Here is a 23,263-nt window from a genome sequence, read left to right on the forward strand (position 1 = left end):
CATTGAATCTGACATTTATCTGCACTTGGAGAAATAAAAAGATGCATTCTTCTCACACCTGCAGCATTTGTCCATAGCCAGTCTTATAAATGTTTTACAACTCCATTGATCTTGCAACATCTCTATCGCTCTGGAATTTTGACACTTTATGAAGACATTCTGCTGCTTTGTACGTCTTCCAAGGAGGATGTTTCCACCCTAAAGCTAAGGTTTGTTGCCGGACCATTTCTGGAAATGTGCTAAGATGATTAAGAAGATGATAATGGGGTTCCAAGGCAGGGAAAAGCATAGCGGTTTTTTTTTACATCAACCTCTGTCTAGACAGTTTAGAGAGATGGGTTGAAGCAGACTATTATAAACAGAATATAATTAAAACAACTTATAGTGCTTTGCAAAACAAACCAAGTTTAAGCAGGGCTGGTTTTGAAAGTAGCAGCTTTTGATGTGGGGACTAGCACACAGGCTGGTAGCAGAAGGAGAGGCAAGGGCCCGGCATGTTGCGACTGGTATAGTGGTAAACTGTTTGATGTTGGCCTGTACTTCTTCCCCTCAACCTAAAACCCCCCACCCCCACTCTGTTTCCCTCCCTTCCAATTAATTCTATAGCCCCCTCTATTCATTTCACTGCAGGTTATTACAAGCTAAAAATCTCTGCCTTTGATAATTGTTTTCTTCTGTTTGCTCTTCCCACATTCTCATGAACCATGCAAAACTATTAAGACAAATCTGTTAATGGAAATAACTCTCAACATATTTGTATCTAATGGAGAAGAGAGAGAGTCAAATCTGGGGAGTTGTGGGGTGTCCGTAAGAAGTATTGCTTTTAAACTGAATCATTTTTTTTATCTCTTTGCTCAGTTCTCACTTCTGTGGCATCAAAGTGCAGACAGCCAATCCCTATTAACCTAAAAAGAGGTGATTAAATTAACACACAAAGCAAATAGCAAGTCTTACAAGCATAAACCTGCCAATGATTCAACCTAATTTTAACACTGATATTAAACTATTTATAAAACTGCCTTCCCTCAAACCCTTTCACTGCCTCTAATTCCCAATGTTTTTTTTGTTTTTTAGATTTACTCCATTGATCTCCAATGCCTTTTATCAAGCCCTAATTTAATGCTTTGATCAGTGAATTGCCTCTTAATTTACACACTCAGAGCTACATGCAACACTCCGTGACACATAGCCTGAAGAGAGGAAACCGAGAGGTAGATCTGTGGTTTAATGAGAGGCCAGATATGCCCACAATGAGGTAAAAACTCGTAGGCTGGTTACTTATCTGCTTGACATTTCAAAGGCATCCCCCTCTTTTTGGTTGTTCCCCTCTAATATCAAACATGCATCATATCTGTTTATTGTCAAATTGCAATTTGGAGCCAGAAGAGGGATGGACTGCCCCAAAGAAGCTCCTTCTGTAAACCACTTTAGAAGGCGACAGTGTTTCCAGCCTATCATCTTTATCAAAGTCCGCACACATTTTACATCCACAGATTTCACTCTTCTTTCTGTAGTTGGCTATAACCATAATCATCTGCTTTAGTCAAGTCTCTTCTACTCATCATTACCTGTAACCATGAATCACCCACTTCTGGTAATTTTAGATTTGAAAGGAGACTTTTTGATACCCCCATCACACTATCTGCTTTGTGTTTTATTGGCAGAGGTAGACACATTGCCTAACATAACACTCCTGCATCACATTCCTACTGATTTATTACTGTAGCATTCGTAATTTGATCATCAGCTACTTCAGGCTACCATACATGTTTTTGGACGAAAAACTGAGTGGGTGTCACACCTCTCACGTGCAATGTATAGTGCATATACTTACCACTGCTACTGTTTTTTACACAACTCCTACTCAAATTTCACAGCAATGACCCAATAATAAAGTCCCTTAACCCCAAGCAATACTATGGAAATGCTCTGACTGTACTGATAAAAATTACCTCTCCTCTGGATGTCACATCACTTAAAACTGAAAACAAAACTTGCAGCATGACCTACTTTCTGATTAAATCAGTTCATTTTTTTCTGACCACTGGGAAACACTTGTATCAACAGATATCCACACAGGTAACTTGCATATGTCAAAGAAGCGACAGAGCAGCTGTTTTTACTCCTTCTCAAATACAATTTTGCAAAATTATTATTTTAAATGAATATGTATAAAACACATGATAGGTCCATGTTTCAACTTAAAACTGACACAATGTTATAAATCTAGCCTTGTCTTCACCAGAACTCTGAAAGGATCATCCAGCCTTGTCAAAAGGCTGCAGTGATCATGCTTTCTGCAATGCAGTTCAAGTGTAAGAAGAATGAGGTGGCGAGAGGAGACCAGAGCTACCCTGCTTTTCTTCTTCTGTGTGATAAGATTGTCTGCTGATATGCCAGGAATAGGATGTGGTTGGGGTTTGAGAGGTTATGATATTGGCTTCGTTGATGCTCCAGGTGCAGTCCACAGCTGGGACAATCTAGGTCGATTAGAAATTCTCATTTTAAAGCTGCCAACATTGCCATTTGTCCGCGAGTCTATCTCTGAGAAACACACAGCCTCTCACACAAAACAGACACTGCTGTGTCTGTTTTACTCCCACAATTCTGGAGGTTAATGGCAGGTTAAGTGGTTGACCTTGAGGGTGGACTGAGGGGTCAAACACCAGTAAGATTTCTATGGTCAGAACACAAAAGAGCATATCCAAACAGATAACAACCATGTGCGAAATTGTCTGTCCTCAGATAAGTCCTGTTTAATCTCTTTGTCTTCTTTCATCATTGGCTTCTATCACCCACCAAGGCTCTGCTGTGTTTCTATCACTATGCAAGATCAGATCTAGATGTTCTTTATCCTTGTTCTCTAACTCTTTAATCTGTCAGTTTGTTTATTTTTCCGCTGCAATAAGACATGGTGATACGTAGGATAATCAGCAGTTGGTATGCTTCAGTAAAGTCCTCGCTGATTAGCAATGATGGCAGGGTGGTCTCACCTTCATAAAAAGCAGCACCACTCCTGTTTCTCACCCCTACACATATCAACAATGTTGTCTTCTGTTATTTTACTTATGAATCATTTCAACAGAGCTGAGTTATGCTGAGGTAATTTTTTTAGATATGCAGAGCAGGGGCCAAGAAAAATTTTAACAATCCCCAAATCAAATTAAAAGCAAAAACAGTCGGAGCCCCAGTTTGACATGAGCAAGGCGCCTTTCATTAGAATGAGATTGATGTGGAATGACTTGGAGGCTAAGTGTGGAACATTCACTAAAACGTGCAGTCTTTTACACATGAAAATGCACACACTGATATCATGGAAAGAGTTGGTCCATGGCAACTTCCAGTGTTCTGTTGATGTCGTTTTTTTTTTTTTTAAATATCCATCTTCACTTTTGACACAAATTTTCTGTTTGACAAATGAAGTCTGTAAAAAGAAAAGAAAAAAAAACAAAGATTTGGCAGACATTTAATTTCATAATGCTAATTTGGATCTTAAATGGCTGGGATGTATACACACACATCAATAAATATATAACCAACCACTTTACTGCCTGATATTGGTGGTAGGTCCGATCATTTTCATTAATGCTTTGGGTCTTAATGTAGATATCTGCCACAGCATCAGGATACAGGTTTCATTTTGTCAACTGGATGTTAGCTGCCAGGGCTGCTAGTATGTCCAGCTGGATTCAGAAATGTTGCTATGGAAACAACTAAAAAACAACAACAACAACAAAAAAACACAGCAGTCTCTCTCTTGCAAGTGTACATGCTGTGACTGTACTTGCAGCTCTAAGCAATCTGTTATTCCCAGAACTCCAATATTAGCAGGACAAAGGACTGGTGCTGCCCTGTCTCCATCAACGGGCACATTGCATTTCCTGCAACTGCCTCTAGTTTTTCATAACAAGTTCTTAATGATCTTCTACATCATTGAACTTTATGCTAGTCATGATTAAAAAACAAAAGTTTCCCTTCATTGTAGCAAATGGCACCAAAGGAAACTAAAATAACACCATTGCAAACTTTAACAAGTGCCAAAGGATGACATTTAAGGATCAACTAATTTTAGATACCGGTTTAGATTTGTTTTACTGTTTTGTGGAGCTTTAAACAGTTCCATCTACAAATGCAATTTTTTAAATAGTTTCAAATGACAATCTTAAGCAACAACAGAATCTGAAACAGCCCTAAAGTTAAAGAACTTTTGTTCTTTGAGTAAAACCCTCTGTTATAAATAAAATCAAATGAAAGGACAAATCTGAACTTCCTTATCTTGACTTAATACATTTAGGGACCATAAAGTGTTACACATCAGCTATCTCTAATGTATTTGCCATCAGCACCAAGACGCTGCGAAGGACGGTTAATCTGTACTTGACTGTGAGTTAAGATGCATATCTAAGCGACAGCTTTATAACCTTGAAAATAATGAGTTCCCTCAAGTTTGTATTTTAGTACTCGGATGTGCATCCTTGTTTTGGTGAATGTGAGTTTTGCGAGAGTCCAACACTTGAGATTTGGGCGGTCCACAACTGCAAAGTAAAACTAATGTGCGGTGCTGACCTCAACATCATATGTCGAATTAAGTTTTCTCTGAGTTCTCATTCATTACTGAATGGATAATAGCATCTTGGAAAAGCAGACAAAGCTTATTATTAATATTTCAGGACATTGATATTCATGGTAGAGCTTCCCCAGAGAAAAACTGCTTAGCATAAAGCTGCACCTGTAGAGAATTGGTTTGATTCAGAGGGTGCCAATGACTAACCTTTAGCGTATGTGTGCGTGTGTTTAACAAAAGTGGGTGGTCTTGGGCTGTGAAGAACCAAATCTGTGTTTAAACTCCATTTCCAGCTTGTGACCTTGGGAGTTAACTCTGTTGGACTGAATGTTATTTATTTGGACATCTCATACACACACTCGCAAATGACCATTAGGTGCTGTGTTTGATAAACAAACTGATTGGATTGCTTGTGTGAATGTGTGTGGTTTCTCTGCAGTGCTGTCCTCAAGGCCCCTCAGAATGGGCCCAATTTCACCTCAAGGACATGAGAATAGGCACATGTATTCACACTGCACACGTGTTTGTGTGCACAAACACTGTGTACGTCCTCACACACATACAATTTCTTGCACTGGATTGTTGACCCGATCTCAGCTTTTACTCACTCATCGGTGCTCCCATGACTGGTTAAGGTTTCAGGGTGCATACGGCCAATATTAACCACGCTGAAGGGAATCAAATATTGTTATTTGCATACTGCCCCAATCGTAACCCCAAAGCTGTAACTATGGAATGAAGTCATGCTGGAGAGGCCTAATGCAAAATCATTGAGGAAAATAAACGACAAAACTATTCATCTGAGACTTGTACTTTTTTTTTTGTCATTGTAGTTATACTGGATTTTTTACTTTAAAACTTCTCTTTTTTAACTGTTTCTCTTTCAGGCGTATCTCCGGGAATCAGCTGAGGTATATCTCAGGCAATGCTCTCGAGGGTCTTCACAACCTCAGAGTTCTGTAAGTAACCACCTTGTGTCTCAGTCCTGCTTTAAAATGGCTTTAACTTCATCCAGTACTGAATCTTCTTGGAAAGCTGTCTTCCTGCCTGAAATAAAATGCACTGGCCACGCATCATTAAAAGTAGTTAAAGTTTATAGATTGGAAGAGACATGTTCTGCTTGTAGCTCTCTTCAGTTCTTAAATGAGTTTAAGTTTCAAGATTGAATTTATGGACATACCTACAGTTTGCACATTCAACGGGTGTGGTAAAGGGACTTCCAAGTCACACCCCCCACTGAGATTGAAGCAAATGTCAAAATGTTGCTGTAACACCCCAATTTAAAGCTGTTTTTCTAACCCCCCAGCTCTCATCCCATGATCTATGGCCACCAAATGCTACAGCGGCCACGAAAATATAAAATCACAAAAAAAGAGCAAATCGGCAATAAAACACACAGTACCTTTGGGCATATGACATCTAATGAGTTGTGGCCATAGTTCTTGTGATTTTCTTAAGGAGGTTTTCACAGTACTGGCAACCAGCCTTTCTTGGTTGCTGGCTCAGAAAAGTTTGGGGATTAATGCCACAAAACATAAACTTAGCTAGCACACTGTGGTTTGTGATCTAAGGACATTTGGAAAAAAATTAAGCAATCCAGTGTATATTTTAAGATCATGGTTTGTGAAACTCACCAAGATATAACAAGTCTACCGGCCATAAATTCAATCATAATTTAATTCAAACTACAACAATGAAATTAACTTCAGAGGGTCTTTTCATATGGCCTCAAAGCAGACAGATTCCTTTCTGGATTTATCTTTGGAAATTGCACTGTCTCAAATAAAGTTTGCAGTGCCTTGCAAAGTATTCATATTCACTTCAGAATATTTGATTGGGGTTTCATTTGATAGAAGAAAGAGGATTAAAAGTTTTAAATATTTTTTGCAAATAAAAATCAAAGAATTGTGTCATGCGTTTTTATTCAGCCTCCGTTTACTCTGATACTCCTTAATAAAACCCTGTGCAATCAAAAGGTACCTAATTAATAAACAGAGTATGTCATTTTATCCCACGATAAATACAGCTGTTCTGTGAAGGCCTTTAGACGCTGGTTAGAGAATGTTAGTGAACAAACAGCATCATGAACACCAAGGAACAGCGCCAAAAAGCCAGGATAAAACTGGAAAATTCTAAAACAAGTTTTAAACATCTCACTGAGCCCGGTTAAATGCAAAAATGGAAAGAGTATAGCACAACTGCAAACCAGCAAAGACATCGTCATCTACTGAAATTGACAGGATGGGCAAGCATGGGCAGTAATCAGAGAAGCAGCCTGGAGGCCCATTGTAACAGTGGTGAAGCTGCAGAGATTCACACCTTAGATGGGAGAATCTGTCGTGCACTCCATTAATCTGGCCTTTATAAGAGTGGCAAAAAGATAACACATGGATGAAGGTGTTCTGGTCAGATGAGACTGAAGTAGTGAAAAATTATTTAGTCCTTTTATTTTCATTAGTTTTTATTATTTTTATTCACCTGCTCACTCACTCACAAATGTAGGATAATCACTATATCACTTTCTCATGTTTTATTGTGGTGTTTGTCATTAACTGTTGCATGTTGTGTATTGACAAAACAAAAAATATAAAGTCAAAATGGAACTGTTTTGCCTATATGCAACAAGCTATGTGTGGCAGAACCAAAACACAGTGGAACATGGTAGTGGCAGCATCATACTGTTGGGATGCTTTTTAAGCAGTGAAACTGGTCAGAGTTAATAGAAAAATGGAGGGAGCTAAAACAGGGCAATCCTGGACGAAAACCTCTGAGAGGCTGAGAAAGCCTTGAGACTGTGGAAGCAGTTCACCTTACAGCAGGATGAGCCTTAAATTTTAGCCAGAGGTACAATGGAGGGGTTTAAAAAGCATGTTCATGTGCTCGAATGGTCAAGCCAAATTCCAGATCTAACTCCAACCAGTCCAATTGAGACAGGAAAATTGCTGTTCATAGATGCTACCTATTAAATCTTGGCTTATTGAACTTTATTTTTTATCTGTTTTGAAAATAATAACTTTTATAGTGGCAACACATTGAAATATACATGCTGTGTAAACCTGATGGTGAGAGAAAGATAGAGAAAATGATGAAGAATGAAGGCTATTGTTTCCTTCCCACTTCCCCCTCATTTTTGCGCCATTATTTTGCAGATGACATCACCAGCCCACCCAACGAGGTTCTTGTTTTTTTTTTCCTTTTCCCTACATCTTCTGTTTCTCTTCAATCTTATTCAGGCCCGTTACCTCCTGTGTCAGATTTCCATCACTATGAAATCATTTGTTCTGCTTGATGTGAGCTGACAAATCAACTGCATTTAACTGATGCCTGCAGCTGACTCATTTGTTTGTGCCTTCTTTAGGATGCTACAAAACAACCAACTGGAGAGACTTCCTGATGATGCTCCATTGGACCTCCCAAACCTTCTGTCCTTGTAAGTCTCTTTCTTACACTCATTACACACACATTCTAATCATGTTGCCCCCCGGCCACCCACACATCTCAGCTCTAATCGCAGTGCAGGTATAGAGTACTGCTGACAAATCGCAGACCGTACCCCAGTGCTAGCTTCGACAGTCCTGCTTTCAATGCAACAGCCTGACGGTAGGAGTCATGGCTTTGATTGTGTCATGGTAGCATCTGGAAGCCATGAGGGAAACAGCAGACACTGCCGGCCAGCGAGAGCATCTCCAATGAGCTGTGAAACAACCTAATTTTCCATCAATTCCTTCTCTCTTCCTCCTCCGCTCATACTCCTCCGTTCTTCCCCCACCACCCACGCAGCTATCCCCCCGGCTAATGAGCGTGTTTGGTGGCTTAATTGTCTGATCTGCAGGGTCAGCGTATGAATGTCAGCGTGCATGTTTAGACGAGCACATTTGGACCTCCACTTCTGCAATTCCTCACCCCTGCCTGTTGCTCTCAACTTTGCCCCAAAATACATAGTCCACCTCTCTGCATTTCAAATTAATAATTCTTTGCAAACATTCTTTCTTTCATCAGACAGATGCACGAATTGAGACAAATGCAGGACGCATGAAAGACATGAAACTTGTCTACCACCTGCAACGTTTTCTGTTTGCTGTAAAGTGGGCTCGTGTCACCTAAATAGTCACAAATTCTGCTCACTCACACACACAAACACACACACTCACATTTATACGTACTGTACAGTTAACGCAAGGAGACAGTCCACCTGTTGCTGTCCTTGGCCCAATTGCTATATGGCTGAATAAATAATTAGCTGTCACATTGTTGCCTGGCTGCCTTCAGGTTCTGTATGTGTGAGGTCTTCCAGCATTTTTTGGATGGAGATCACCTCAAGTAATGAAAACAAATGCACTCAAATATACACACAAAGCCAATGAAGAGAGGCACACCTTGTCATTATAGTAATGATAAGCTCTGAAGAGTAAGATTACTGGAAAAGCTTTGGAGAATGAAACTTGTTGGCGCCTCTCATTGGCATAAGGCACATCAGGTGAAAGGATGGAGACAGCAAATGAGTCAGCACATGGATCTTACATCGGTATAAACATGAAAAGAAGGGTATATCCTATGTAAATCATTGTTTAATCTCAGCAAAAATCCCTTTAAGTGCAGGAACTGATTTAAAAATTTTCTCTCACTGTTTGGAACATTATGGAGTGTTGTTGTTCAGTTTTGTGCCGTAACAAGCTGACCGGTGTGTTTTGGGCCTCAACCTGCTGCTTAAGAAGCTTAATCACCACTGATGATCTTCACAAGCGGTTGTAAATCACCACAAGCCTGTTTTTTTTTTTTAGATTTGACTTAACTTGCTGGCTTTAAAAACGCGGTCCTCCAACTTCCTTTTTGCATAAAAGTTTAGCCATATGTAGAATTGAACTAGCACAAGAAGGTTGTCAGATCTCTGGGGTATTTTAAGAGATCTTTTTCTTTCTCTGTCTGCTCCTCTTTCCTATATCTTAGACTTTACTTTGATGTGATGGGCAGGAAATAGTCTGCTTTATTGGCTTCAGTGGAACGTTCCCCATTCTGTCTGGACCTGGTGGAGACCTGAATACTCTACCCAAAGGAACACTTATTATTTTGCCTCAGAGAACAAACCAGAAAGATGAAGAGCCTTCTGTGGCTTTTATCCTGTGATTTTGTTCATGGACAAACAAGTTCCCACTTAAACAGTGTGTATGTGGATGATTTTTAGGGCGGTTAAAAATTCACTTTTTGAACTAATTTTAGGGAAAGAAAACTGTAATTGCTCACTTGTATAATCATGAACTAAATGTGATTAACCACATTTTGGGGTTAAATTTAACTAGTTACAGCCACACCCTAAAGGTCTGATTACTGCTAGACATCTGGATTTAAGAATTAATTTAAATAGAACTTGCATGGTAACATGAAGTAGGCTAAAGGGTCCCATAAGCAACACATCATTGTCCAATCTAAAGAAATGTAAGAATAGATGAGAAACAAAGTCTTTGACATCTGCCTAGAAAGTGTTACAAAGCCTTTTCTATGACTTTGGGATACCAGGAAAACACAGTGATAGCCAATGTGGTGGAGAAAACATGCAACTGTTAGTTTGGATAGGATTTAGTATTTACTCCGATTTCCTTTGTGTCATATTAAAATTTATTTGATTTGAAGTATTGTGACCAGATTTTAAGACATTTTAAGAGTACTTTGTGCATGACAAAATGCTTTGAAGCTACTTTTGTGTGTATACATACATGTATGTTGCATGGGTGTCTTTGCATTTGCATTTTAGGCATCTCCCAGGGTATACAGTTGCTCCCTCTGATGGAAAATGTTTCTGGGGAGAAAAGTCCAGAGTTCAGATTTCAAGTTCACATTTCACTTTGATGATGCCTCGTTTTTGGTGTAGTCTCGGAGGGACAATGAGGATAAGAAACAGGGGAATCAAAGGTGCTCAGCAGAATACTGACAAGCAAGGATGTTTGAAAAATTGAAAAGGGCTAACTAAGGAAAGAAATTCAAGAGTTCACAACGACCAGGAGTGGATCAGCGTCGATGTTACAAATGAATGGAGAGGGGCCAGAGGGAGCAAAGAGAGATTAATGAACAAATGTGAAGGGCCAGAGAAAGAAGAATAGCAGTAGGAAGTGGTCTGAGCTTGACAACCCTGCCTTGAGGGGATCATTCATCACTATCGACAGTGTGTATCCATGTGCGTTTTTACCCTGGGTGTGTGTCCACGCTCTTCGCCTCTGGGTACAGGGAATTGAGGGATAAAGAAGACACATTTTTTAAGTTCCATATGGTTAAAGACATAAAAGTGTTCACCATAATAACTTCCACAGATGAAAGAAAATGTTTGTGTTGTTTATTGGAGCATTGTCTGTCATTCCTGACATTAACTGATGGAAAGAATGCTGACATAAGAAGAACAGGCGAGGACACCTTTAATGGTCTTTCCTTTTTCCAGAAAAGGATAGCAGAAGTCTTTATACAACATAAATATTTAAAGGACAAGGAAAACAGACTCACTGTAGTAATTCCTACATGTTTGTGTTTTTCTCATCTTGCATTTGGTACAAGTCTGTACTGGTGAAGCTTGACATAGCTTCTTAGCAGGGGAATAAATCATAATGAGGAGCTCCTAAGAAGTTGCAGCAAAGATGAAAGAGAGGGAATAAAATGCATGTAATCCTTATAATGCACTTCTCATAATCCAAGATGTCTAGCGTCATGGTACACAGCCACAAATACACACAAAAGTTATCACACAAAAATACTCAACTTTGGTGATTATGTTTGGTCCTGCAGGCGTCTTGATGCCAACCTCCTGAGCAAGGTTCCAGCTGAGGCCCTCAGAGGCGTTCGCTCTTTGAGACACCTGTGGTTGGATGACAACTCCCTAACAGAGATTCCGGTGATGGCCCTGGACTCTCTGCCCTCTTTGCAGGCAATGACGCTGGCCCTCAATCAGATCACCCACATTCCAGATTATGCATTTACCAACCTCTCGGGGCTAGTTGTACTGTAAGTGACATCTTGATTTATTGGGAAGAAATGAAGATAAATACTGAACATGTCAATAACATTTTCCAGCAGATATATATTCAGTGGGTTTCTTTACATGAAATGTAAATGTCAGTGACAACCCAGTAATCCACAGAAATAAGTACTTTACATAAATAAGTCCATAAAAAGAATTTGTTCAATAAAGTGGAATGGCACTTGGAATATGTATTGAAAACACTTACTGAAATGGAGTTAACACTTAGTAGAAATGCTTTCTTTGGTAAAAACAACATCAAGATGTCTCCTCTGTGGAGAAACTACCGTAGTTGTATGCATTAAGCAGATGTGATTCTACCCCCATTATTCCACACAAACTGTTTTGAAATATTAAAGATTCTGGGCATCTCTTCTATTCGGTCTAATCTTCAGGTCTTTCTATAGATTTTCAAGTGAATTCGAGTTGGGTGACTGACTTGGTCATTAAAGCAGCTTTATTTAGTTTCTATGAAACCAGTTGAGAGTTTTTATGACTGTTTATCATTCTGCTGAAAAATAAAACACCCTTGTTTCACCTTCAGATTCTTGTCAAGAATGTACTGGTACATTTTGACCTCTTAATTAAATGAAGTCTACCAGTAGCATATGCTGAAAAATAGCCCAGCACCATAATGTTCCCACTTCCAAATGGCATTCTTTGTATGGTGTTTTGGGGTGATTTCTACAGTGTAACGTCACTAATACCCCAAGAGTTCATCTGATCAGTCTACATTTTGCCAGTATTTGATCTGTCTAAATATTTAGCAGAAAACTTTAAACAAGTTTCAACATGTTTATTTCAGTAGTGGAACCTTGTGCAGCTAATGTTCATAGATGTAATTGTGGTTGAGTATATTAAATGGAAACACTGTTCCTTTTAGTTCCAGGTCTTTTTGAAGCTCTCAGCGAGAGGTTTTTGGCTCTTGCAGAACTGATCCGTTTTTTTATTTGACTCTTCTGTCAGAAATATTGTGAGAGGCACCTTGTGATGGCTGTTTAGGAAACATTTTTAGCACACTACAGCATGAACCCTGTTCACCTTATTGCCCACATTAAATTGAAGACACACTGAGAGCTGATTGTAAGGATTCTAGATTTTTTTCAAAACCATACACCCATCATCATGTTTGGAGATATGATCAATAATCGTCTTTATCAAACAATTTTAAAGCCCATCAATTAGCACTAAAAGTTGATATTAATTTGTACCAAAAGGTGAAATAATTACTTTCCACATTCACTGGACCAAATTGTGTTGTTGATTTCTTTGTATGAATGATTTACTTAGGTTGTTACAGACATCTAGATTTCCGATCAGTATCTCCATTAGAAATGTATTTAATTAGAATTACTGTATCTCTTCTGAGTCTTAATTCGCTAAATAAACGTCAAAAACATGACCCTTTTATGGACTTTTTCCAGGCATCTCCACAACAACCACATACAGAGCATGGGTTCAAGATGTTTTGAAGGTTTACAGAGTCTGGAGACACTGTGAGTATCTCACATGCACCTTTTAAAACATACCTTTTACATTGAAATAACCTCCCATGCACACAAATTCTGCATTTACTCCTTAGTACTTCCTTGTTCTCCCCCATCAGTTCAGATTTTGTAATGATTAAGTAATGACTAAACAAGTGTCAACATGCATTAAATGCAGCAGGGTTTACAACAATCACAAAAGGCCTACTCACTGTGTCCGTAAGTCTGTCCTCATTTTTTATGTGCACAATGCTGCTGGGTGTTACTAAGAAAACCTTGAAATTAATGTGTTTTTATAACTCATATGTAACACATGTGCCAAACATTCTGAAGCTCTAAATTGTAAAGTCATAATGATTAATGTCCTGGTAATTTAAGCAGGTGCTTGAGCATTTTTTTATAACCACAAGCAACAATTCAACAGGAATGCAAAGATGAAAAGATTCACTTTGATTACCTTGGAGCATCATCGATTGAGACCTCTGTGTTTTGTTTAGTAATTGCTATGCAGTGCTAAAGTCAAGAACAGCACAGCGAGAGAGTTTTCCTGGAGGACGTGCCTTCACCTCAATAACCTAATCCTAACCACATGCCAATAAAGAGACCGCAGAAAACTGACAGTGAAAGAAAATGCGAGAAGCCTCCCGCAAAATTCATGGTGGTCTGATGAAAATGTTTCTGGCATGCTGCTTAACAACCTGTTAAAGTGTAAAAAAATTATGCATTATATCTTTATGAGCATGTGTGTGGGCATGCAAGCATATGTGTGATTATATTCTAGTACCTTTGCCTGTGCAATTATAAACGTATGGCCCGCTTTACACTCATGTTGAAAGCCATAATGCATGCTGGGAAATGTGAGAAACTCCACAGAGAATGAAGGGAAACCAGAGAAAGTGAAAAAGAGGGATGAAGCACCATGTATGAGAATAGTGTGTGTTAAAGTGTTAGTGCTGTCACAGGGCGGTAGAGACAGATGACTCGGCGGAGTAAAATTACAGGTGTCAGTGATGAGGAGACTGTGCCGGTATGAGTGGTTAATCCGTTGCAGCAGCTTTACTTATGAGAAATAAGACAGACCATCTGCATTACCACAATCTACATCCACCCCTAACCTGTATATATATATATACACATTTGCAAACAGGACAGAGCAGCAATCAGTTTCGAACAGATACTGAGAAGAAAAGATGCGGTTCAGATCCGCTTCATCAAAGGTATTTGGATGCCTAATAGCATTATGTATCCAAGTACAGAACTTAGACTTGGTGGAGGCAGAGAATTACATAAGTGTACACCTGCAATGGCATACAGTGTAAGTACACACCTAGGTAGCTCTACTTCTCATGGGTTTTTACCATACTTTACCCAATCAGCAACAAGCATGGAGGCAATTAATGTTGTCACAGGCCATATTATGAATACAGTATTTGTTGTGTGTGGCTTTGGGTGTCATGCACGGACACATCTACTGTGGATTTTATGGTGGCTGTGGACTTTAGGTTGTGGCTTTTGATGTTCATTATCATGAAGTGGATGCTCATTAGAACTCAGATTTCTTATAAAATGTGAGGTTAATAAAAAATACCATTATTGCAATCGGCGTGCACAATGTTAAAATTTTAAACTCTCTTTTTTTGAAACCTCCTTTACCTAAAAAAGCCTCTTTCAGAGAGTCATTCAGATTTGCAAGGGATTGCTATGTCAAAAAGCCAAAATATCTAACCTTACCAACTTCATCACCAACCACTGCTTGACCTTTGGCCTTAAAGATCCAAACAAAAAGAGAAAGACAAAATTAAGCGAGAAGCTAAAGGTAGGAGCAAGGTGGGTAGTTATTACCCCTCACCATGTAAAACCAGCAGCTCTGTGTACAAGGCTGTTTTTAAAATGACAGCTCCTTCATCAGTCTTGCATCATGGGAGGCATTTCATTAAGAACACAGAAAATCTTGGACACCTATTAGAAAAGCACCGTACCTCTCATTTAAATCTGCCAGGCACTTTGCCAAAAGTGCTTTTACTTAAAATATAAAAAACCTCCAATGGTTTTCCAATTCGTGTTACACAACAGCCACACTGATATGACTGATTTTATACACAAACATCTCAATATTAATTTCTCATTTAGTTTGTTTCTGGTGTTGTTTTGGCCTAATTAACATGTCTCTGTCTGTTTTTTTTTTCTGCTGGCTCTACTGTGCCCCCTGGGGATGTTATGAAATATTGATGCCATGTGGGAGGAAAAACCAAACTTAGTGATTCTTGATATTATCTAATGATGACTGTTTATTTTAATTGCAGGGATTTAAACTACAATGATCTGCAGGAGTTCCCCGTGGCAATCAGGACTCTAAGCAAACTTCAGGAATTGTGAGTACCCATGCGCATGTACACACAAGAAAACACACCTGCCCGGCATGACTATCATGGTTGCGTTAACCCGAGTAATCCCGTTAAGTGATTTTAATGTGGCACTCGGATACAATCTCTCTCACCCCAAGCAGGTGCTGGCTACACACCCACGCAACCACTTGCCCTGTACATACACACAAACGCACACGCACAAACAGTGCTTTTTCTTGGGCTTCAGCAGATGTTTCGCAGCATGCATATGTGGGTCACAGATACAGCATATGTGTTGTGTGTTTATGTCTCATGTATCCAAAAATGTTCTTCAGCTGTGCAATGGCAGGTGCAACGCAAGGGGCACATGACTCGTTGTCTCACTCGCAAAAACACGTTGTCGCTCCTGCAAACAGGCCAAAATGCAAAACATATTGATTGAGAGAATAACTAACAGGATGTTTTTGAATGTTCAGGGGCTTCCATAACAACAACATCAAAGCAATTCCTGAGAGGGCCTTTGTGGGAAACCCTCAGCTCCAAACCATGTGAGTTTCATGCTTATTCACAATGCTACTTGTACATATCAAATAAACACAACTGGAATTTAATGTCAACATCACTTACAACGCAGTTCATTCAAAGCAGATTATTCAGCATGTGTCAACATACAGTTGAAACCATGTATTTACAGAAACTGGATAAAAAGAAACAACCTCCTCTTCTTGGATTATATCAGACTAAACCGTTCCTGATTTAGCTCAATAAGGATTACCAAAATTATTTTATTTTTGTTAAATGCTAGAAAAATTAATACTATTGTGACAAATTTGTGGAAGGATACACAAAATGTTTATTCGTAGTGATAGGATTTTAAAAACTATTTCTACCAGTTATTACTACTAAAGTATGTATGTAAACCTATGACTTTAAAAAACAATCCCTTTTATTCTTTACCAAATAGAAATTATTTGGGTAATCCTAACTGACATAAATCAGGAAACTTTTAGTGTAGTTTAATATCAGACAAAGAATAAAAAAAGGTTAATTGTGTTTATTATAAAGTGTATGTAAATATCTGTATTTTGTCCTCTTTTTCTTGCAGTCACTTTTATGAGAACCCCATCCAGTTTGTAGGGAAATCTGCCTTCCAGTTCTTACCAAAGCTGCACACACTGTAAGTATGCGGGCAATAAAAACCATTCCAGTGAGTTAGCACAAACACTGTTTAAATCATCCTCTGGCCTTTGCTGCCAGAGCTCAGCGGACATGTGTAATGGCCTACTGAATGATGTTGTGTTACTGTATTTCTGTGCGGTGTGCTGATGGGGTAAGGGAGAGTGTGCTGTAAGAACATGTTGAATAGTGTGACTTATGATGTCTGGTGAGAGGGCCAAATCAGCCCGTGTTGATGTTGGAGGAACAGTTTGATGGCTGCAATGAGCTGTTAGACAGGGTCTGCATTTGTGCGTGTGTGTGTAAGAAAGAGAGGAAAAAAGAAAGGCAGTTGTTTAGGTTTTTGTTTCTTTTCTTCTTGTTTATCATCAGTTCCCTGAATGGAGCAACCCAAATTCAAGAGTTTCCCGATTTAAAAGGAACAACCAGCCTAGAACTTTTGTAAGTATTAAACACAAAATGATATTCAAACAAGTAAAAGACAAACAGGTGGATAATAAAGGTGTATGCTATCAGCCAAAGACAGGTTTGGTGAACCAAACCAGTTGACTTTGCACCTAAGTTCCTTGCTCTCCAACAATAATCCAAAGATACACTTTTTTTTTTTTCTCTATAGGACACTGACTCGGGCAGGTCTCTCAGCTCTTCCCCTGGATCTATGTGAGCAATTGGCTCACCTAAGAGTGCTGTAAGTGCACACATACAGACATGCACACACATAAGTGGGGTCACTTAAAATACAATCACACAGAAAACCCAAATGTAGAGAACTGTGCCCCAGAACAATCACTTATATAATCATTTCATTATGAAATTCAATAGGACCGCCACCCCTAGAAAAAAAGTATATCTATTGTTCTGGAGTATCCCCACTCTCACAAAGCTTACACCTAAGATCTTATGTCACCCCATAATTTCCCACACCATAAATCACCTCGTGGTCATTGTGTTTCTTCATGTCTAACTTTGCATGTTTCTTTTATTATTATTTCTATGTGCTGTTGTAGGGAGTTGTCTTACAACCAGATAGAGAACCTTCCCAGTTTTTACCACTGTTCTGCACTTCAAGAGATGTGAGTAACTTTAACTTTCTGAACTACTGCTCAACAATAGGGATGGGCCGGTATCAGGGCAATTGGTTTTTACACAGTAACCGATAACATGTTCCATCATATGGTTCGAAGTTACCAGAATAACCAGAATTTTCTCCATCTGTATGGAGCTTAGAGTAAAGCAAGGATTCTCCTTCCTTATCTGTTGCTGCACACTGCTGGTTAGCTGGCTGAAAGAAGGTCACTACACTATTCCCACACAAAAAAGAAAAAAATTGGCTGTTTGGAAATTGCTCTTTCCTTGCAAACTGCAGACAGCCTTGGTGATGCAACCAAAAGAGAGCCAGCTATGGTCGCAGTGAAACATTTCCGATTTCATGCACAAAAAGCATGTTTTTATCAAAACCATTAAATCTAGTTGGTGTTTTATTTCTTTAAACATTATTTTAACTGTCGAAAATCAATGTTAGATTATTTTAGCAGTAGCATTGCTTTTTTGTTTTACATAAATCCAACATGTTGCAATTTTCTATTGCAAATTGTTCCATAAATTCCATAAGAAATATGGTATTATTATTAAAGATAATCATACCCTGTGACCATCCCATGCACCTATGTGTCAGAACTTTCTATTTAATTTGTGTACAATTTATTTACTTCCCTGTATGTAAGCCTCTGTGTTTCTGTATGTAACAGTGGACTGCAACATAATCAAATCAGAAGAATAGAGTCAAGCACCTTCCAGCAGCTCACCTACCTTAGAGCACTGTGAGTCAATCTTTGATCTAATTTTCCACTTTCCCCCACATGTCTCATATTAGTTCATTTGAAATGTATTATCCACAGGAGAGAGTGGGGCATTTGTGAAATGAAATGTTAGAGGTTTTATTGCCAGATGATTCAGTTCACATGTTTGGAATTTGGCAGTAACTCCATATAGCCCTAATGAATCATAGTGAGTGTGGATGTGTTCGGATAATTGGTGTATGTGTTCAATAAAGGCATTTGGTGAATGTGACTTTTAATCCATTTATGAATGTCGTCATATGTGGCTTACAACATGCTAAAATAGCATGAGAAGAGTTTTTCATAGCTTTCTATTTTTGAAATACAAAATAGGTTAAACTCCTTCTTTAAAATATGAAGAGTATGAAACAGAAACAGTATAAAGAGAAGAAATCACAACCTTTTTATCTTAAAAGATAAAAAGTTATAACTAGAAAAAATTTAGAGAAATTTATGTATCCTGATACTGACACCTGGTGGTCAGGCACTCCAAAGTCCTACAAAGTTTTCATATCAAAATTCCAGACTTTTCCAGAATCCAAATTTCAGTCCATTTTAGCATATTTTAAAGAATTAAAAAGTTTAATACCCTTTTATGGTAGATTTTGTAGTGGTCGGGACATTGGTGGTTTAAACATGGAACCTGGACTGGATGGATGGATGGGAATTTTTAAATTTAGTATTTTTCCTATTCTTATCTAGACCTTGAAAATACCGAAATCAAACTCCATACTTTGTTATACTGCATAGGAAGCCTGCATGATGAGTGTGTAACTTTAACTCCAACAAGTCCATTTCAGTTCTCTGTGAATCTTTTTTATATTGTTTTTCTCTTACAGTGACCTAAGCTGGAACATGATTGAGTGGATCCACCCAGATGCCTTTGCCTCACTTCACTCTTTGATCAAACTGTGAGCAAAAACAGATACTTGTCTCTTACTTAGCCTGTCATACCTTGCATCTTATCTTTCAGTGGTACCTTCTCACTTAAAATGGCTGACAAGGTTGTGTATCAGAAAATAGCAGCATGTCAGAAATGTGGACTTAACCACTACAGGTTCACACATTTTAGTCTCAACAAATGTGTAGCCAAGAGCCTCATTTCAAGTCATGCCAACTTTAAATTGCATCATTTGGGTGAAGATTGAAGTTTGTTTATCTAATCTGATACATTTTATCCAGAGATAATCTGGTGACACGTTTAAACATGTTAAAATATCAAAGAGACACAACTTCTTTTACTCTAAGAACTTTGCATGCATAACATTTTGTTTCTATTTTTAATTTTACCACAGGGACCTGACTGAGAACAGTCTCAGCTCTGTACCAGTTGTAGGTTTGGGGGGCCTTACGCATCTTAAACTGAGGGGGAACAAAGAATTATATGAAGCCTTCAGTCCTGATCACTTCCCACACATGAGGTAAAATCAAATACATCACCTAAAAGAATTAAATGTGCTTTTTTTAATTTATATGACCTACACTAGAAAATGCTCCAGGTGTACATACTGTACACATCTGTGTAACACAGTATAACTGCACAACATTTCTAAATTAAGCTTAGACAGTTAGAATACATCTGAATTGACAAGTTAACTGTTGGTATCAAAACATATGAGGGTGGCACTTGAAAGCTATAAAGTTGAGGCTCAAAACAAAAGCCATCTGGTTTAACGACTGTACTTTGCTTAAATATCACCTGACTTGGTATTTTGTTTGAACTGATAATCAATACTGTTCCCATCTGCTACAGGGTGATAGAGATGCCTTATGCCTACCAGTGCTGCATATATGCATCCTGTAACAGCTACAAGCCCACTACCCAGTGGGACACAGAGCTGAGCAACACCAATGAAGACCTACACAAGAGGACGGTGGCCATGTACCCCGTCCATGCAGACACTAACTGTAAGACAACACAACTTTACAATCTACATTCATCTGCCACTGGAAATTTATTGCTAAACAAAAAAAAAAACCTGCCAATCAGATGCCTGCAACTGCATTGACATATCTAGATGTGGTGAGGAGGATTTGCTGAAGTTCAAACCGAGCATTAGAATGGGGAGGAAAATGAATTTAAGTGATTTTAATTGGTTAATTAGTTCTCATCTCTGAAACCTGGCACCTGATTTATTTACCCTTCCAAATGAAACATTCCTTGCATTCTTGCGGCAACATGAACTCACATTCATCAAAATGTGCTCAACATCAAAACCAGGAAATCTAGAACATTATTGAGTGTATACCTTAGTAACAATAACAAAGAGCAGTTCAACCCTGATCTGTGATAATAAAATTTTATGAGTGCCAGTTATCTTCTGAAAATATTGTATCTGTCAGTGAAAAATAAGAATAGGCCACTTGGTACATACACACTATGCAAAAACGATTCTGCCCTTATATTTTGACCAAACAACAATGCTATCTTCTAGATGACCCTGATCTGGAGGAGTTCCAGTTGGAAATAGAAGAATCCAAGTTACAGACCAGTGTCCAATGTACTCCCATACCTGGTAACAGAAGTTATAGAATTGAGAAGATAAAGCTTTAGCTTTACATTTGCTGTGACAAGTATTGACAACAGTTTCGTGTTTGTTATGTTGCAGGTCCTTTCCGTCCTTGTAACTCCCTTCTGGGCAGCTGGCTAGTCCGTGTTGGCTTGTGGTCCATCTCGCTGGTGTCTCTGCTGGGGAACGCCATCCTGTTCTTGTCTCTCTTCGGATCACCGGGCAGCCTGTCGCCACTCCGCTTCATCGTGGCCTGCATGGGCGCTTCCAACCTGCTAATGGGGGTGTGTACATGCACACTGGTCCTTGTGGACGCCTTCACACTGGGAGAGTTCAGTGACCACGGAGCCCGCTGGGAGGCAGGACCTGGTTGTCAGGCGACAGGATGGGTTTGGGTGTTTGCATCTGAGGCGAGCGTGCTGCTGCTGACTCTGGCAGCAGTGCAGTGTGGTGTGAGCGTTACATGTGCCCGCGCCTATGGAAAATCCCCATCTCTTGGCAGTGTACGCACATGTGCGTGTTTTTGTCTCACTATCTCCCTCACACTTGCTTCACTCCCACTGTTTGGAGTAGGGGAGTACGGGTCTTCACCATTCTGCCTTCCTTCACCGCTGCCAACTACATCTCGTCTGCCATCCTCCATGGGATTCCCGTTGGCACTAATTATGATGAACACCGTTTGTTTGCTTATAGTCACAGGTTCATACATCCGCCTGTACTGGGAGCTACTTCGGGGGGAATGTGAGGGCTTGTGGGACTGTGCTATGATCAAACATGTTGCATGGCTGATCTTCACTAATGGCCTTCTCTACGTACCAGTAGCTTTCATATCACTCTGTTCCCTTCTGGGTCTTCTCTCTTTGGGGGAGGAGGTCCTGAAATCAGTTCTTCTTCTGCTACAACCCCTGCCTGCTTGCCTTAACCCTCTGCTCTTTCTTCTTTTCACACGAGACCACTTTCAGTTGTTTTCCTGGTCTCGTCCCAAAGCTTGCCCGCAACTGCGCCGGGACCACACCTTGGACTCGCTGGTTTCTGTGGAGACGGAAAAGAGCTCCTACTCAGATTCATCAACACAGGTGTCACTGACTGATGCCAATGCCACATACAGTGCAGGGTCTTCTCTCCAGCCTGGTTTAGATTCAATCAGGTTTTCCCAATGTTCCTCTACATCCGCTGTTCACCTTATCCCTTGCCAAGTACCGACCGTGACAGCCCGAGAAAGGGAGAGGGTGACAGAATGAAAGAGCACAAGAGTATGGATCAAGATGTGATTCATCCCATTTTTCCTTCTGTGCTATGCTACAATGACTCACCTTATATTTACAAGGCCCTTAACAGCTTTCTGAAAATATGGTGGAAAAAATGGACATTCAAGGACCACAACATTGCAGCTTTTCTGGGCTACCCATCTATTAACTCTTGAGAATGAGTCACGCAAAGATATTGACTACTAAAGAGATGTTGATAAGCGAACAGTCTTCCCAAATAGAGAGAGGGACTGAAAGTTGCTTCTTTGCCAGTACTCTTGAACTAAAGGACAATTTCAGAGACTATTCAGAGACTGAGTCCATCAACAAGGAGTTGAACAAACAATACAATGTAAAAACAGCTGATAATCACATTGGAAATCAAAGCTACAGCTACATCAATGGCTAACCCTGAGGGAAGAAATGTGATGAGAAATGCAGCTCAGAAGTTGCATATTGTTTGATAATGTTTAAGTGGACCTTGTTGTTAAATATAATTCTATCATAAAACTAAGTTGTTTTTTTTTTTTTTTTTTTTTTTTAAAGGGGATTGTCAAACATACCAGCAAATGTTCTAAGTGTAAGCTAACATGTTTTGTCCAGAGCAATTTTACTGCCATATATGACTTTACAGCTGTGTAATAGAGCGGTTTTTATAAAAATGTTATTCTTTAGGTAAAAATTAATCTGGGTTGCACATGTAGTTTTAAATGGTTTACATGATTTTGCTCAGAAACATGCAACTTTGCCCAACAAGCATTAAGCAGTCTGGATTGAATGGGCTGTATTCCTGCCAACCTTAGAGTGATCTTTATATACATACAATGTAACTACCTCTGAACTATGGTATTGACTCACTACAGCCTTTATTATTTGTCTCCTTTTTATAAACAGCAAATATATAATTTTATATATTAAGAAATATAATTTTAGTTTGTAAAAAAAACTTGTATCATTTAGGTTGTACATACTTTATACGTATTGTAAACATGTTTAAATAAAATTATGATCCACATATTGTGTAAACATGAAACTCCCTGCTTATAATACAAGAAACACACCCCAAAAATACACGGGATGTCAAGACACCATAAAA

At 39.1% G+C, this 23,263-nt stretch overlaps 1 protein-coding gene across 1 annotated transcript in view; it reads left to right on the top strand.

The window, feature by feature from the left end:
* LOC124865516 (leucine-rich repeat-containing G-protein coupled receptor 6) overlaps window positions 1-23,182 on the top strand; it is a 52,571-nt gene extending 29,389 nt beyond the window's left edge. The window contains exons 3-18 of the mRNA XM_047360656.1: window positions 5,452-5,523; window positions 7,923-7,994; window positions 11,333-11,548; window positions 12,989-13,060; window positions 15,355-15,423; window positions 15,873-15,944; window positions 16,502-16,573; window positions 16,945-17,013; window positions 17,189-17,260; window positions 17,580-17,645; window positions 18,321-18,392; window positions 19,250-19,321; window positions 19,706-19,831; window positions 20,164-20,318; window positions 20,846-20,926; window positions 21,020-23,182. Of these exons, the coding sequence (XP_047216612.1) occupies window positions 5,452-5,523; window positions 7,923-7,994; window positions 11,333-11,548; window positions 12,989-13,060; window positions 15,355-15,423; window positions 15,873-15,944; window positions 16,502-16,573; window positions 16,945-17,013; window positions 17,189-17,260; window positions 17,580-17,645; window positions 18,321-18,392; window positions 19,250-19,321; window positions 19,706-19,831; window positions 20,164-20,318; window positions 20,846-20,926; window positions 21,020-22,161 (2,500 nt within the window). The 3' untranslated portion in view covers window positions 22,162-23,182. The remainder of the gene's footprint in view (window positions 1-5,451; window positions 5,524-7,922; window positions 7,995-11,332; window positions 11,549-12,988; window positions 13,061-15,354; window positions 15,424-15,872; window positions 15,945-16,501; window positions 16,574-16,944; window positions 17,014-17,188; window positions 17,261-17,579; window positions 17,646-18,320; window positions 18,393-19,249; window positions 19,322-19,705; window positions 19,832-20,163; window positions 20,319-20,845; window positions 20,927-21,019) is intronic.
* The last annotated feature ends 81 nt before the right edge of the window (window positions 23,183-23,263 follow it).

This window comes from Girardinichthys multiradiatus, chromosome 1 (assembly GCF_021462225.1).
Source record: "Girardinichthys multiradiatus isolate DD_20200921_A chromosome 1, DD_fGirMul_XY1, whole genome shotgun sequence".
NCBI lineage: Eukaryota > Metazoa > Chordata > Actinopteri > Cyprinodontiformes > Goodeidae > Girardinichthys > Girardinichthys multiradiatus.